The sequence below is a fragment of the Balaenoptera physalus genome, assembly GCF_965194825.1.
Source record: "Balaenoptera physalus genome assembly, chromosome: 20".
NCBI classification, from domain to species: domain Eukaryota; kingdom Metazoa; phylum Chordata; class Mammalia; order Artiodactyla; family Balaenopteridae; genus Balaenoptera; species Balaenoptera physalus.
In genome coordinates, this window is record NC_138901.1 from 35,882,690 (window position 1) to 35,900,807 (window position 18,118).

Genomic DNA, 18,118 nt, shown 5'->3' on the forward strand with positions numbered 1-18,118 from the left:
TTGGCTTCATAAGTCTTGATATCTGCTAAGACACATTTTCCCACCTTGTTCTTCTTTTCAAATATTACTTTGGCTTATCTTATCCATATAAATTTTTGCCAAAATCTTGCTACGTTGAATTTATAGACTATTATAACTGGTGAACCTACATTGACACATCATAATCACCCAAAGTCCATAGTTTACATTACAGTTCACTCTTGGTGTATACATTCTGTGTGGGTTTGGACAAATGTATAATGACATGTATCAATCATTATCGTATCATACAGAGTATCTTTATTACACAAAATGTTCTCTGTTCACTGCCTGTCGTCTCTCCACAACCTCCTTGCCCCCTACCCATAGCAACCACTGATCCTTTTATTGTCTCCATAGTTTTGCCCTTTCCAGAATGTCATATACTTGGAATCATACAGTATATAGCCCTTTCAGATTGGCTTCTTTCACTTAGTAATATGCATTTAAGGTTTCTCTATTTCTTTTCATCTCTCTTATCTGGATGTTTATTTACCCATTTACCTACTGAAGAACATCTTGGTTGCTTCAAATTTGGATAATTATGAATAAAACTGCTATAAACGTCATGTGCAGGTCTTTGTGTGTACATAAATTTTCAACTCCTTTGGGTAAATACCAAGGAACTCAATGGCTGGATCATATGGTAAGAGGATGTGTAGTCTTGTAAGAAACTGCCAAACTGTTTTACAAAGTGGTTGTACCATTTTTCATTCCCACCAGCAATGAATGAGAGTTCCCATTGCTGAGAATGAGAGTTTCCAAAGACCTGGTTGTTTGGAAACTCTCAGGAGATTACCTAGTTCTCCCAGAATTGAGGCGCTGATTTAGCAGATCTGATTTACTCTAAATGTAGCATTTAGAGTAGGAAGACTGAAGCTGTAAGAGCACGGTTTTCCTTCCACTCATCCAGGTGTTTTGTTTTTATCTACCTAATGTTGATAGCGGAACATTGTTTTCTAATTGCCAAAAAGTATTAAAAGCTACCATATCCATTTATGATGAGGAAAGGCAAAGGTGGTTGGGTGGCTTACAATATAAGTCAAGTAGGGAATTCAGAGTACTTTGTATGAGCATGGAAAACTTTCTTAGCAACTGCAAAGAAATACTCATGCTCCAAATTAGCAATTTACTTCCTTTTTACCAATATGATTTTAGGGCAGATAAGAATGTGTTCAATCTGTGGCATTTTGATAGCAAAAGCAAAGTGCTGATGGTAATGGTGCAAGGCCCACATGCCAATAATTTCCTGTTTGTGGCTTCAGATCAAATATTGTGCAAGAGTCATTATATCAGTTTACAAGAATTCTTTTGTTGTATTCTGCTTGTCAACACACAGAAGAATCCCCATAAAATGACCTGAATGCACAAATCCACAATAAGAATGCATTTTACTTCACCACACTCACATATGTAACTGAAACAAAAGTCTCAAAGCGTTACTTACCTTTTCTACATCCTTGTGTTCTTATTTAATATTCAATTTTATTTCATTAAATATTTGGTCTTATAATTTACTAATGAGTTATGCACCACAGTTTGAAAATACTGTAAAAATCATTACTTGTCAAACAGCTCACCAGAAACAAATTGAAAAAAATATATTTTTTAGTATTTTTCCCAATTTGTTTTTTTAGTTGAAAAACAGTATGGTGCCTCATGTGAAATAGTATATCAATTAATCTGAGGTCAGGATGCTGACATGACATTCTGTGAAGGTGAGGAAGTTCCCCTCTGGTCACCCCCTCAATCATCTCATCTTAAACAACAGAGTCAGATTTTATAATCCATCTGTTAGGGATGCTTGTTTTTTACCCATATGTTTCCTTTTTTTTGGCTTGTATTTTTCTTAATTTATTTTTTAAAAATATTTTTACAGAAGCATAGTGGACACAGTAATAAATAGAATCATACAGATGAACTTATTTGCAAAAGCAGAAATAGAGGCACAGATGTAGAGAACAAATGTATGGACACCAAGGGGGTAAGGGAGGGGTGGGATGAATTGGGAGATTGGGATTGACATATATACACTACGATGTATGAAATAGATGACTAATGAGAACCTACTGTATAGCACAGGGAACTCCACTCAGTGCTCTATGGTGACCTAAATGGGAAGGAAATCCAAAAAAGAGGGGATACATGTATACGCATAGCTGATTCACTTTGCTGTACAGCAGAAACTCACACAACATTGTAAAGCAACTATACTCCAATAAAAATTAATAATAAAAAAAAAGAATCATACAGTATGTACTCTTTTGTAACTAGCTTCATTTGCTGATCATTCTGTCTGACTCATTAAGATTTCTTGAGATACAATCTTTTAAGAAGAAAGAATTGCTGAGCCAGTATAGTCAGTCCTACTTTTGTCTAGTTGACAAAAAACTTTTGGTTTTGGAATAATATGGCGTTTAGAAGCAAAAATATAATTATCTTTCTGTGATTCTAGTCATCATTGCTATATTAAAAAATTCACACAGTGCTATACCTTTGGCTGGCACAAGATTACACCCGGAAAAGGCAAGGTTGGAGCCTACATTTAGCAGTATTCTAAAATTAGCAACAGCAGACTGTAGTCCATGATATTGCGATGGCTTTACCACACTAATCAAGTATCATAAATGGATTATATTAAAATCACAGAACACCATAAGTATCTGAATGTAGACTTTTCACAATTGGGGTTCATGCTAAATCAATTAAGTGGATTGCATTTTAACAAGTGAAATAGAATAGAATGGAAAATATCAAAGTGAACTGTATATAATAAGAATGATAATATTTCACCGATATAAATGGTATTTCTCACTATGTGTAGCAGTAAATACTTTATAGCCACTTCACTATATACTCATCTGTAAAACATTAAATGTATATTGAACAACTACAGTGTGTGTGGCATTGTGTTAGGTGCTCCAGCACATGTTATCAAGATAAATAAAACTGGAGCCTGCCCCTCAAGGAATTTAGGGTATAATGTAAAGAAATTTACAAATAAAGTTTAAAAATGCATTGTGTGATGAGGCCGTAGTAATAATAGAGCTTAGAACGTTAAGAGAAGATTCATAACAGAGTTGGCATTTGAGTGAGTTTTGAATGATAAATAGGATTTTATCTGCTCAAGAGGTGAACAGAGAATGATAAGCATTTTTATTAACATGAAAAAAAATGTGTATAATGTGTTGGTAAGCAGAAAGTAATCTATGTTTTAAATAAGATAATTGGGTACATGCAGGTCAGTGAAGGAAGAGTAAATATTAAACTTAGAAATTTGTACCTGTGTTAAGTGAGGAGCCATTAAGGAGAATAGTGACATGATCAAAGTGGTATTTTAGAAATAGTAATCTTAAATAGTGTTGGTTATCTTGGAAGGGATTAAAGTGGTGGTTGGTAGTCTAGACTACCAAATATGGAATAATAAAGAGCTAAACTATGGTGAAGATGAGGAGAATGGAAAGGAACGGTGAGACAGATCTAAGATATTTACTGAAACAAGTATGTCGTCAATGAGGCTTGCATTTGGATGTCAGAACCAAGGGAGAATGGGTTAAAGATAACTGAAGTTTTTATTAGGATGACTAATGACATGTTGTTACTTTTACTGGAAAGAGGGAATAAGAAGAGAAAGGTAGAGAAGATGATGGGTTGTGTTTTGGAAAGAGTAACTTCCAGATGCTGACAGGTATAAATAACCAAAAGGCAGTTGGAAATAAGGAACTGGACACCAGGAGAGGGATTTGAGAATGATCTGGAGGGTGATAGTTATGATAGCATGGCAGTGAATGTTATCACTCAGGGAGAGCTTGTAGAGAAGGCAGCGGAAAGGGACAAACTTTGGGGAACCTCCCTTTTCCCCCATTTAAGGAGTAGAAGTGAAATTAAGTCAAACAGCCTAAATATTCTGAGGGTAGATGAGATAGTGGAGTATAAAAAACCTAGGGAAGAGAAAGTTTCAAGAACAAATGGTTTGAGCAATGTTATATGTAGCAAAATGGTTAAGAAAGTTGATGAGGGGCAATTATTTTGTCAAATAGCAGGTTGTTTGGTGACACTACAAGTAATTATTTTTGAAATGTGGGGATGGGAGGAAAGATACGTAAACCAGATTATAAGAAGTAAAAGGAGTAAGCAGGGGAAATGGAAGGGGAAAAAGGGGAATACACAGAAATTTTAAGGAAAGGAGGTAATTGGATGGGTTCGTAATGGAAGGGTTTATCAATAAAATTAGACTGAAACAGAGGTTGTTATTCTGTTCTGTTTAAAATGAATTGAGGCTAGGAATGTGGCCAGTGCAGTAGTGGCTATCCAGAATTGGCACAAGTCAAATAATTTAAAAATTATGATGATGGAGCACAGTGAAGGGAGAGTTGAGGTCAGACTTGCTCAGCACAGTGCAGTGACTTTCTGAAGTATCTCTTGATATCTCCATCGGAGACGTGAGAAAGCAGAGTAGAAATGATTTATAATGTTATGTGGTATTGCAGAGGTCAAGGGGCCTGAGGGTCGAAAATTATATCATGGGAGCCAGGCAGGAAAGGGATGTAAGAAGGAAAGGAGGATAAAATCCAAGAACTGGAGGTATATTAGAAAATAGGTATCTGTCTGGAATCATTGATGTTAAATAGCAACAATTTATTTATTTCATTTGCTGCTTGCTTAGTTGAAGCATATTTGGAAAGTCACTGGGTACAAAGGGGCTTTTCAAAGAATTCACAAGAAATATCTATGGCCAGTTTTTTCTGTTTAGCCCTAAAATAGCAATAGAGTTATAAAACTTTTTTTTTAAAGTCATGGTTTGTTCTATGACTGTCGCCTAGTGTTTTGCCTCCCAAAATGGTACCATGGACTCTTTTATGCATGATTTACCTTCATTTTAAATGCAAAAATTTATGATTACATCCCTAAAAATCCCAATCCATAATTTATCTTAGTAAATTATTATAGCTCTGTTATCTAGATTCTCATTTAAACTCTTGAATTGTTTATTTTTACTTCTTAAGATAACAAGATAGAATAAGACCATCTGAATGTATAGTAGCAGTGTTTCCCAGAGTGTGCTTGGTAGACATTAGTCCCACGAGATACTACAAAATAAATAAAGGAGGGGGTGTGTGTGTAATGTGGTAGGAAAACTTGAAGAAAACAAGTCATTATGTTACCTTTTGGGATATTCAAAATGCTTATTAGCATATCAAAGCTACTGGAAGCCCTGCAGGAAAGAAAGTTAATTTTTTCTAGATCCTGCATTTCTCTAACTTATCTGACCTACAAGGACCACTACCACCATCACCATCACCCGGTTATGCTTTTATACAAATCTAATATCCTTTGGAGCACATTTTGGGAAATATTGCTACATTTGAAATTGTATTTGGAAGTAATCTAAAACAGTGTAAGAATGAATTCTGTGAGTACTTATGAAATAGAATGACAGAGACAGATGAAGACTATGAGATCATGTTATTATGGACAATGGCCATAGGTACACAAAAGCAAATGTGTCAGAACAAAAGGAACCAATAATTTTAGGAAAAATATTCCTGCAAAAACTTGAGGAATGAGCCCTACTTCTGTTATTCTAGAACTTGGAAAGCAAATCTGAGTTTATCATATCCATACCACCATGGTTTTTTGTTGAGCAGTTAGTAAAAATCACAGACTAATGTCAGATCTCTGTGGGAATCTTGGAATGGCCACTTACTAGCTGTGAAACCTTAGGCATTTTACTAACCTTTTGAGCCCATTCCCTCATGTAAAATAGACACAAAGTTATGGTAAGGATTTAATATTGAATATATACAGTCCTTAGCAATGTATCTGCACAAAGTTCCTAATAAATGGTTGATATTATTAACTATGTGTATTATCTTTTCCTACTCTGCATTCACCTCTCCTATCTGAAAGTCCCTGCTTTAAAGCTCATACTTACATAACAATCACTTTCTCTATTCAGTCCTATAAATCAAATTTTCTATACTTTATTTTTAGTTCTATTATAACTTCTGCATAGAAGATGGCTATAATTAGACTTGGATTTTTATCTCTGATAAGATTGCCATTTTTTTTTACCTTATAATTAACTGTCAGAGATCAAGCTAGAAGTAAGAGAAATTGTCATTTCTGCTATTTTTTGTTGTTGTTATTCACCTGTGCATGAATTATTAATATTATCTTCAAGACAGTTTCTGTGCAGGAATCTTTTTAAGCCACTTTGGCTGTTACATTACATTTCATTTAGTTAAAACAATAATAGACATAATCAATTACCATACTTTACTGGGTTCCTGTAAACTATCTTGGTTGATAATGTCCAGCATTTTGTTAGCCTTATATACCATGTACTTGGTGTGGACATCTTTAGGGAGTAGTTTATGTTGATAACTCATAAAGTCTTTTTTTTTTAATTGAAGTATAGTTGATTTACAGCATTGTGTTAGTTTCAGGTATACAGCACAGTGATTCAGTATTTTCCAGATTATATTCCGTTATAGGTTATTACAAGAATCTGGGTATAATTCCCTGTGCTATATAGTATATCCTTGCTGCTTATCTATTTTATATATAGTGCTTTGTATCTGTTAATCCCTAATCCCTGTTAATACCCCTAATTTGTCCCTCCCCCCTTCCCTCTCCCTTTCAGTAACCACAAGTTTGTTTTCTATGTCTGTGAGTCTGTTTCTGTTTTACATATACATTCATTTGTATTATTTTTTAGATTCCACATGTAAGTGATATCATATAGTATTTGCCTTTCTTCTGACTTATTTCACTAAGCATAATATTCTCTATGTCCATCCACATTGCTGCAAATGGCATTATTTCATTCATTTTTATGGCTGAGTAATATTCCATTGTGTGTGTATATACACACACGCACACACACACACACATATATATAAACACATACATTATAAACACAGTCTTAAAATTTGGACTTTAAGGAAAAATTATATTGTTAAAATAAGAATAATAAAGATGAGAACAGAGTGTGTATACCTCATAATCATCTAAATTCTGTATTAGTAACAAAAATACAAAGTTAAGCTTAAATGAATTGTTACCCCAGATTATTTTAATATTCTGTTTTATCTAATGAAATGACTCCAAAGTAAGAAACTGAATCTTGGTATTGGAATGCAAAAGCCTAAGACTCATCAAAAAGGATTTTTATGTTCTCATAATTAGTATCTAATGTATAACTTTTCTCTTATATTTCAATGTTGACAGCTTCTTCCCTGTGATTCCTTAGAAGCAGATGAAATGGAAAGGCTTCAGCATGAAAGAAATGATGCCTTGGAAGAAGTGAATACACTTAAGGTAATCTCCAATTTAGCTTCCTTATATTTTCTTTAGAAAAACGAAAAGAAAGAAAATTACCTTCTGTTGAATTCTGGAGTATTGAGGCTTAGTTTTTTTTTTAAAGAATATTAATATCAAATAGCTTAGCATTGAATATTAATACCAAGTAATTTGATATTTATTTCTTCAGCTGACCTTTAGAGAATTAATTTTTTAGTTCACACACTTATTTATATTTCACAGTCTCCATCTAAGATTCAGTGTGAACAGTGGTTTTTAGTCATCCCTTCTGATCTGGCTACTTTTCACCCCTTTTTTTTCTCACGCTGGTGGCAAGAATAAGGAGCCAACAAAGATTAGATGAGAAGCCCACAAAACAAGCCATGAGAGTTTTGGATCCTCAGATGTTCATTGGAAAATACATTTTCTCCCATGTTCATGGGAATGCTTCAGGGACATCTTGTTTCGCTAACATAATTTAGAATTAAGGCAATGTGATTTAAGGGAAATAAAAACACACAGTGTATCCCAAATATACTTTAAGATTTTGGTTCTCTTTATATAATTTCATTTCATGTTTAGTAGAATATTAAATTTACATTATATCCTAAGTTTTACAGAAAGCCATTATATTTTTAAAATCTTCAAGAAAAGCAACATAACTACTTGATTTACCATTAATTCACCATAGGAATATATTTTTAAATTACTTTTAATTATTTTCTTAAATAAGTGAAATTCTATTATTTGTTTAACTTTTATTAAAGCAAAATCTTTACACCAAAAAAAAAAAGAAAGAAATTTCCCTGCTACCTTAGTTTTTAAATTCTGACCTCTAGAGGAAGCCATTGTTTAACATATCTTGTTTATCCTTTCAGAGACTTTCTCTATGTAGCCAATCATATGTTTAAAAATACATGTGTATATATTTTTTAACTTTTACAAAATTGCATACATTACACACTTTTTTACAGCTTGCCTTCTTTTTTCCTCTTTGTTAGCATTATATCTTTGGTTACTTTTCAGGTTAACATATGCAGATCTACCTAATTCTTTTTAATGCCTCTCCTATCATCAAAAGATTCTATTCTAGGTTATTTAACCAGTTCCTTATTGATGGATATTTAGGCTATTTCCAGTTTTCCATTATTAAAAATAATTCCATCATAAGTAGCTTTGTAGATGTATCTTTGGGCCATTGTGCAGTTGTAAAAGTACAAATTGAATACATTTCTGAAAGCCGAATTGCTTTTATCAAAGGATATGGATGCATAAAATTTTACATGTTGCCAAATTCCCTTTCAAAAGATATTACCAATTCATGTTACCGCCAAATGTAAGCATTTTACTACTAAAGGAATATTTTATATTTCTTTTTACATCTTTGAAACCACTATCCACATTTTTTGTGTAACAATTAAGAGTTAAGATGAAAAATATAAATTCGTTTTAAAAATATATTGACAGTAGTTTCCTCATATTCTCTTAGAAAACATCTCCAGGGTTGGTTACATTGGTAAGACAGCATTTTTATATAATTTACTCTGCATAAGTCGTTGAGTCTTATGGTTCATCAGAATTTTCTGAGGCTCTCAGATCTTTTTTATTTCCCTAATGTTTATCATTGTTAAACTTAGTGATATATTCCTGTTTTTTATTGGAATATCAGTAGTAATTATTAGAATTTTAATTTAATTTAACATTTAAACAAAGTTTTCCTGAGGAGCTATTCAGTAAATCATGATTCACATTTAAAATTTTTGAGATGTAACTGAGCATATCCTACTGTGACAAAACCTAAAATCACGGGTAAAATATATTCTATATTGTATAATTTCCTTTACCTGAGAACCACTTGTTTAACTATAGAAAAGATTGTACAAAGCAATAAATATTTCATTTGAGATAATGTTTGCACTTTGAGTTTTTCTGCTTGTATTGATATTACACACACTCACACAAATAGCAGAGGTTGTTAAATGAAGTTCATGGAGTGTGTAGATGGTCTCTCATCACTTCCCATTATCCTGTGACATCTCTATTCTTCATGTCTGATTTGAGGTACAAAGAAAAATGAAGCCAAGAAAATTTGATACCAATGGCTAATTTTTATTTTGCAAGAATGATTTTTAAAAGTGCCATGGGCCTTATTTAACTGAAAGCCTTTCTGCAGAGTTCACATTGCTACTGCTTTGCAAAGCTGAATGAAAATAGATATATTTTCCATTTACAGATGCAAAAAACTAGGACACAAAAAGTGAAGGTGACTTGCATAAAACCCAGGAGCCAGCAGTTTCTTGGCTTCTGGTCTGTGGCAGATTCATTAGATTGCTATATTATATTCATTGTCATGTACTTTCATTTCATCTGTTAGACAAGAATGAACTGAAGTATAACGGAAAGCAAATTGCTTCCTGTAAACCTTGCAATGCTGCCATGAATATTTACCACTCAATATAATCTTCCAGCAATTCCTCTGCTTGGGTTTATAGTAAAATGGTTCTTAAATTACTCTTAGTATCTCTGATTTGATTTTTTAAATGTAGATTTATTTATGACATACTTAACAAAATTCAACATTTTAGGATATTTGCTCGACTGAATTTTAAGTTCAAAGATTTTAATATTTGATTGACATGCCTAAAGTTATTCTTCCTTAGTAACTATTATTTCATATTTTGGTTACACCAGTCGTATCTTCAATTTTATGGATAATCTTCCAAAAATAAAGTAAGTTAGGAAAATAATAGTTAACCCAGTTTCATAGTCCTCTTTAGTTTAGTAAGAGACACTCTAAGTTGTAACAATAATGCTCTTCAATTTGCAAGCTCTTTGGCAATGATCGCTATTACCTAACATTTAGTTAATATTTATACATTTTGATCCTTATTGACTTATTTTGGGCCTTGGATTTTGAGGTTTTAAAAAGTGGCTAACAAGGGGTCCACTGGTAGCTAGTGGTTAGGATTCTGGGCTTTCACTGCTGTGGCCTGGGTTCAGTCCCTGGTCAGGGAGCTAAGATCCTGCAAGCTGCATGGTGCCGGACCCCCCCTCCAAAAAAAGTGACTAATTATAGTAACAGAAAATACGTTTACATCACAATTATACTGTAAATAACTAATTACTTTTAGGTGGTATGTATAAAGCCAGAAAAATGACTGGGAACTACATTTTCAAATTGTAGAAATTGGATGTTTGGGGAATTTATAAGCTTTGAAGCAAAGCCCTAAATATCATACCCATTGATACCTTCATAACAAGTTATTAATTCAGTGATTTTTAAATATAGGAAAAATTATTTGAATCGGAAAGGCAAAGGAAACAATTGACAGAAGAACTCCAGAATGTGAAACAAGTAAGTGCATGTACTGTATATATGTGTTTTGTATATGTGTGCATAAACATATGAGGTATAATTACAAAGCATTGATGCTGTATAATATCCCAGAGCTTACAGATGTAAACAGTATAGTATAAAATAGTATAGATCTTAAAAGCAATCACTCACAGGGGCTGTACCCATGCTGAATTCCTGCTACCAAAGGAAATGTTAAAACTCCTCTTGGAAATTGCTTTCAAAGCCAGATATCTATGGACTGAAATGACCCATCTCATTGCTTTTTCTTCTTTTTTTCTTTCTCTTTTATTTTCCCTTTTTCTTTTCTTCTGTTACTCATACTCATCTTATTAAAGATAAAAACAAAGCAAGCAAAAAACAAAAACCTCCAAAGCAGAACATTTTTTAATTTTATTTTTTAATAATGAAAAGTAAAAATTTAGGATTTCCCTGGTGGCGCAGTGGTTAAGAATCCACCTGCCAATGCAGGGTACATGGGTTTGATCCCTGGTCTGGGAAGATCCCACATGCTGTGGAGCAACTAAGCCCGTGCGCCACAACTACTGAGCCTGCGCTCTAGAGCCTGCAAGCCACAACTACTGAGCCCGTGTGCCACAGCTACTGAAATCCGTGTGCCTAGAGCCCATGCTCCACAAGAGAAACCACCGCAATGAGAAACCCATGCACTGCAATGAAGAGTAACCCCTGCTCGCTGCAACTAGAGAAAGCCTGCGCGCAGCAATGAAGACCCAACGCAGCCAAAAATAAATTAATTAATTAATTTTAAAAAATTTAATTTTCACTCTGCATCATTCTTCAGAGAATTTTAAGTAACTTACAGCAAACAAATACAACGACATCATCATGAAATAGAGATACAAGTAACAAACAAATAAAATATTAATAAGAGTAGGAAGTTAAGAGACCATTGTTATAGATCAATGGCAATCACCTGATTTTGAATCTCCCCAACATTATCCTCCCAGAAAACATAAAGTTTACAGAGCAAAATAAAACCATACAGGACCCATACCGGTTTCTTTTGTTTGCTTGTTTGGGTTTTTTTCTGGCTGCGCCACTTGGCTTGTGAGATCTTAGTTCCCCAACCAGGGATTGAACCCAGGCCCATGGTAGTGAAAGCACCAAGTCCTAACCACTGGACTGCCAGGGAATTCCCAGGACCCATACCTTAAATATGGCTATTGGACAGAGAACACAAGAACCTTCAAACTACATACAAATAGAGTTTAAAAATTCCAACAAGTTCTTGCAGCTTGCCTGCACTGAAACCTGGAGTACAAAGAGCAGAGGAGGTAAGGCTTAAAAACTCTGAAAAAGAATAAGGAGAAACAGAGCAATTAGATGAAGTACTACAAATAAAATCACCCCCAGAAAGAGAAAAATGCAACTATTAATGCCAAAATACTGAACAGAGGCCAGGATTTTGTGGTTCTCAGGACTTGAGAAAGTGTGTGCAACCAGAAGTGGCAGCCTTTGAGAATCATTTCGTCTGGGGAAGAATCAAATAGAGAAGGGGTGGTATCCCTTGGAGATTAGGAAATAAAGAGAAACAAGGAAATAAGAGGGGAAAATTAAGGATCTTGCAGAAATGAAAGAGAAACAAGACATACCAAACCTCCTCTATCTACCCTCCACTATGACCGTCAACAACATGATCCATAAAAGAAATTGCACAGAAGAGGGTGCTGTTGAACTAAGAACTCTTTCTATGAAAGAAAAAGGAATTGGAAAAAAAAAAAAAAATCTGTCCCTGTCATTACAAGACAACTGTAAAAATCAGACAATATGAATTAAAGCTTTTCTCCTAATGAAACCTCCAAAACAATTCAACCACAAAGCTGACAAAAACTGTAACACATCACTGCAAACTCAATTTAATATCCTCAAACAAGCATTTGGCATTAAGAAAAAAACCACCTCAAATCAGAAATTTAAAACTGACTTAGAAAATGACAAAAAACAGGAATAAATGAAATGAGAGTTGATAAAACTTAGGAAAGAAAGAGAATAAAAAGACAAAATGATACCAGAAATGAAAACTAAATTACAGGTTTCCCAAGGAAGAATATAATCAAATGAAAAGGCATTGAAGAAAACCAGAAAAATAAGAATGAAATAAAGAAGTAAAAGATTTTCTTAAAGAAGTAAATCAAAACAACTGAACAGCACTAATATTTAGACCTATAATCCAAGAAAACTTTTCAGAAATAAAAGATGACCTGACACTGTTATTGGGCAGTGGGGAAATTTGGCCTGGAAAGATCAATTGTAGGACATATCCTAGTAAAACTAGTAGACTTTAAAGATAGAGAAAAAATATGCATAGTGCCTCCAAATGAAAAGGTCAAATAACTTACAAAGGCAATAGAATTAGACCAGCATCAGCCTTCTTGACACAACATACAAAGTAAGGCATTAGTGGGGCAATATTTTCATGAAACTGAAGGAAAGAATGTGTAAACCAAGAATATTGTATACCACCAAGTTGACTCCCAGATATCAAGGCCATAGAAAAACAGTTTAAAATGTGCCAGTATTCAGGGAATAATGTACACATGTAGTATTCCTGAGGAATCTGGGAGAGGTGAGTTTCACCCAGCCAAAAAATGCCTGGGATAACTTTGACAAGAATTTCCAAACAGTGAGCGTTTCCTATCTGTTATTATATAGCTGAGACTAAAACGAGAGGGAGTTCACGGGTAAAAGAATAATGTGTAAACATTACATGTCTGACAAAAATCAAAGATGCAATTTTTTTTTTAATTAGAGGAGAAGGGAGAAAAAAAGGGAAAATAGCATAATATCATTTTGTTGTATGAGTAAAGTATAATAGTCACTGAATATTATTTAAAACTGACACCAAATATTAAAAAGATGAGGTAAAGATTGAGGGAATCTCAGGCACTATAAAAAGCAATAATACAAATGTAACCTGTAGAATGAAAATACACATCTTCCTAATTACCAAAAGAAATCTTTTTTAAAAAGTAAAAGGGATGCATGAATGAAGAAATGCAGTAAATATACACAATAACTTCAACAAAAGGCAGTATGACAAAATTGAGACTGAACATAATCTTAATGAACATAACTGGGATTAACTCACCTATTAAAATGTTTTAGGAAAATATCATTTACCAAAACTGACCTCAATAGAGATAGAAACTTTAATATACCAATTTCCATAGAAGAAATAAAGTTACCAAGAAGCCACCCTATAGAAAAGGACCAGGCCAAATAGTTTCACAGGGGAATCTAACCAAACCTCTGGCAATCAATCCCCCATAAATGGCTTCAGAGTATTAAAAAAAAAAGAAAAGAAAGAAAATTTCCAAATTCTTTTCTGGCAGCAAGTATAACATTTGATGCCTAAACCTGATAAAAGTAGCACAAAAAAAGAAAATGCAGTTAGACTAGAAAGACAACTAGGGACATATGAATTGGAAAAGAAAAAATAAAGCTATCTCTGTTTGCAGATAACATAATAGTAATCCAGAAAACTCTAGAGTATCAATGATAAAACTAACTCATTGGAAAAATCCACAAGCCAGCAAGATATAAAATTAATATGCAAGGGACTTCCCTGGTGGCACAGTGGTTAAGAATCGCCCGCCAATGCAGGGGACACAGGTTCAAGCCCCGGTCCGGGAAGATCCCACATGTTGCAGAACAAATAAGCCCGTGTGCCGCAACTACTGAGCCTGTGCTCTAGAGCCCACGAGCCACAACTACTGAGCCCATGTGCCACAACTACTGAAGCCTGTGCCTAGAGCCCACGCTCCACAACAAGAGAAGCCACTGCAATAAGATGCCTGTGTACCGCAATGAAGAGTAGCCCCCGCTCGCCGCAACTAGAGAAAGCCCGCACGCAGCCACGAAAACCCAACGCAGCCAAATAAATAAATAATTAATTAATTTTTTAAAAAATTAAAAATAATATGCAAAATTCAGTTGCATCCATATACACAACTTATAAGCAGAAGTTTTAACAGTTTAGATGAAACCAAAAATTACATAGAAAAATGGGTAAAAGACATGAGCAGACCACTCACGAAAAAAGTTATAAAAAGGTCATATGAAACATGAAAAGATATTCAGTCTTTCTCATAATAAGAGAAATACCAATTAAATCTACATTGAGACAGCACTTCCAGCTTCTAGTACTGAGCAAGACACTTGCAGAGGACATTCTCCAAGAGAAAACAACTCTAAAACCTGGACATTACACACTAAGCAACAACCAAAGGAACTGGAACGTGAGCGCAGAGAAGCTGCTCCTCTGGGAAGAGGGGAACTATGTGAACTAAATTTCTTGTTCTGAGTGTTTTAATCCTGGAGCTAACAGCAATCTGATACCAGTGGAAATTGACCCTCACTTGGGGTCACTTGGTATTTGAAAATGTTCACAGACAATTCAATGAGGAAAAGCTGCTCATTACAATACATGGTGCTAGAACAAGGGAGTATTAGTGTGAGAAAAATTGAATCTCGACCACTACCTCATTTCATATTCAAAAACTAACTCTGAATGGATTACAGATCTAAACGTAAGAACTAAAACTTAAATTCCAGAAGAAACTTTTGTGACATTGGGTTAAGCAAAGTTATCAAACCATATGCCTAAAATTAGTAAATTTTACTATTATATATATAAATTCTACCTCAGCAAAGCTATTTTTTTTTTAGATATGCCAGTACAACTTTTCATCCATCAGATTAGCAAAATTTCAGAAGCTTGACAGTGCGCTGTTGGTGAGGCTGTTTCAAAACAGGCACCCTCATACATTGCTGGTGGTAATGCAAAATGGCGTGCAGCTATGAAGGAGAATTTGGCATTTCTAACAAATCTATGTATGCATTTACCCTTCAACCTGGCAACCTCACTTCTAGGACTTTGCCCTGAAGATATACCTTTAATAATATTAAAATACATATGCACAGTATTTATTGTGATATTATTTGTAATTAGGAAATATTGGAAACTACCTTAATCTCCTAAGCATAGGCGATTGAATGGACTATGGTCCGTACGGGCAATGGAGCTCTATGCCACTGCAGGAGAGAGAAGGAAGATCTCTCCTCAGTAGTACAAAGTGATTTGCAAGAGATACTTTCAAGTAAAAAAGAGCAAAGGATGAAAGAGTGTATATAGTATTATCATTTATAAACAAGAGAAATTATCGCGTGTATCTATCTTTACAAAAGAAACCAAAGGAAGGATAAACTACGCAGCAATGAAACTGGTTATCTACAACACGGGTGGGCACAGACTGGACAAGATGCAGGAGGGAGTGACACCTCTCTGAGAATACCTTTTTATGTAATTTTTACTTTGGGAGGCATGTTAATATTCTACACATTTTAAAAATATATAAAGAAATCAGGAAAGATAGGAAAGGGAAAATGAGCTTAAAACTGCAAGCAAAGTGAAATAAATTAATTCATTTGCATGTCAAATGAATACCATAAATATACCAAAGGAAAACAAAAGAAAGAATCAATTTCAGTAACTTATGAACACAGTATTTATGTTCAGTGTTTGACAGGTTGGGTTGAGTTAGAAAAGAATTGCAAACAAATCCCAAAACTTTTATAGTATGTTTTGTTGTCTTGTTGTTATTTTAGAGGTATGGCCAAAGCCATTCTGAAACAATTTTAAGATGTAATATAGGTCTCAGCAAATGTGTTGATTGTTGTTGAGAGCCAGAATCTCAATGAAAAAGCAAAGACATTCAAAGCAGAATGAAGGAAGTCAAGAAAGAATCCTGTGGATGGACTAGAATTGGAGGTATCATTGTGAATGCATCATTTATAAAATATACATGTATGTATGTATGTGAATATGAATAATATGTGCCCACATATATATGTATTTATACACACACGTGTGTGTGTATGTATGTGTGTGTGTGTGTGTGTGTATATATATAAAATCCTAGCTCTGACAGCTGAAAGAGCCAAGAAGCAGACACCCCAATAGCAATGAGCATATAGCATATCTAAGTGCCCATTTCCCACTAATAGGAATCCAGGCTTCTTGGAGAAATGACTGATTTCAGGGTCGGGGGTGAGTAAGTACAAAATGAGCCTGAAACATCTTATGCTAGAAAATAAGGAAATGCCCAAAATGATGGTATCATGTCACAAGGAACCAGCTTGAAGGGCCTTCCACTGGCCAATCTGGAAGTACTTGAGCACCAAAATAATTAAATACAGTAATGAACCATTGAAAAAATTGTGATTCATGAGTCCATACCATAGTAAAGAGATGAATTCATTAATGGGGAGAACTGAGGGCTCTTGTTCATTATAGACTGTTGAGTGCTGACTGATAACTACAGTTATCAGAGAAGCTGCCAGATTTGGGAAGTCAGCATTTTGCATCTGTTTCAGTAATGGCTGGATCAGACTCTAATCATAAAATGCTAAATCTAGGGGGAATTTTTTTTATGAAGAGCAGAACATTTACATATTTACATGGTTTTAAAGTGGCTTTTTATAAACTGCTTATTAATTGCAGGGGGAAAATAGTAATTATACAGTAGTGAAATCAGACAACTCCTAGACTGGTGCTAAAAATGGATGTCACCAGTGAAGAACAGATGGGCATGTGTGACTTCAAATGTGATACCTTGAAAAGGACACAACATCAGTTATGTAGTATTATGGCTAAGAATGTACAAACCTGAATCTGGCCATGAGGAAGCATCAGACAAACCCCAAATGAGGGACAGCTTTATTTTTTTTAAAGGTGTGTGTGTGTTGGGGGTGGGGGCGGGGGTTATATTCTTCAGAACTGTCAATGACATAAAGAAACAAAAGAATAAAAAGGAAGGGAAGGAGGGAGGGAGAGAGGAAGGGAGGAGGGGAGGGACAAAAGAAAGAGAGGGACGGGGGAGAGAGAAAGAGAGACAGGAAGGAAGAAAGAGAGAAAGGATGAGGGAGGGAAGAAGGAGAGAGGGAGGGAAGGTCCCAGATTAAAAGAGGGTAAAGAGACGTGCAAACTAAATAAAAAGCTGATCCTACACTGGATCCTGCACTGGAATGGGGAAAATGCTATAAAGGATATTATTGGGTCAATTAACAAAATTGGAATACAGATGGTAGATTAGATAAAAGTATTGGTTCAATGTTAAATTTCTTAAATTTGATAGCTGTACTATGGTTGTATAAGAGATAGCCTTATACTTAGGAAATACTGACGTTTGTAGGGGTAAAGAACCATGATGAGTGTAATGTAACTCACCCTCAAATGGTTAGAAAAAATTGTGTGTGTATGTGTATATATATTTATATACATATGTGTATATAAATATGTATATGTATACATATGTGTGTACATATGTATATAAGTGAGAGATTGAGAACATGCAAAATCTCGGTAACAACAACCTTGAAATATCAGTGGTTTGCAAGAATACTTTATTTCTTACTCAT

The 18,118-nt window shown here is 34.5% G+C and overlaps 1 protein-coding gene across 5 annotated transcripts in view; it reads left to right on the plus strand.

Annotated features, from left to right (window-relative positions):
* Nucleotides 1-18,118, plus strand: part of STXBP4 (syntaxin binding protein 4) — a 208,306-nt gene that overhangs the window by 84,138 nt on the left and 106,050 nt on the right. For all 5 annotated transcript variants that reach the window (XR_014257649.1, XM_082442221.1, XM_082442223.1 and 2 more), the window contains 2 exons: nucleotides 7,252-7,341; nucleotides 10,613-10,678. Coding sequence is in view for 4 of the 5 variants with exons in the window: in XM_082442221.1 (XP_082298347.1) it covers nucleotides 7,252-7,341; nucleotides 10,613-10,678 (156 nt within the window). In the remaining variant the exon portion in view is untranslated. The remainder of the gene's footprint in view (nucleotides 1-7,251; nucleotides 7,342-10,612; nucleotides 10,679-18,118) is intronic.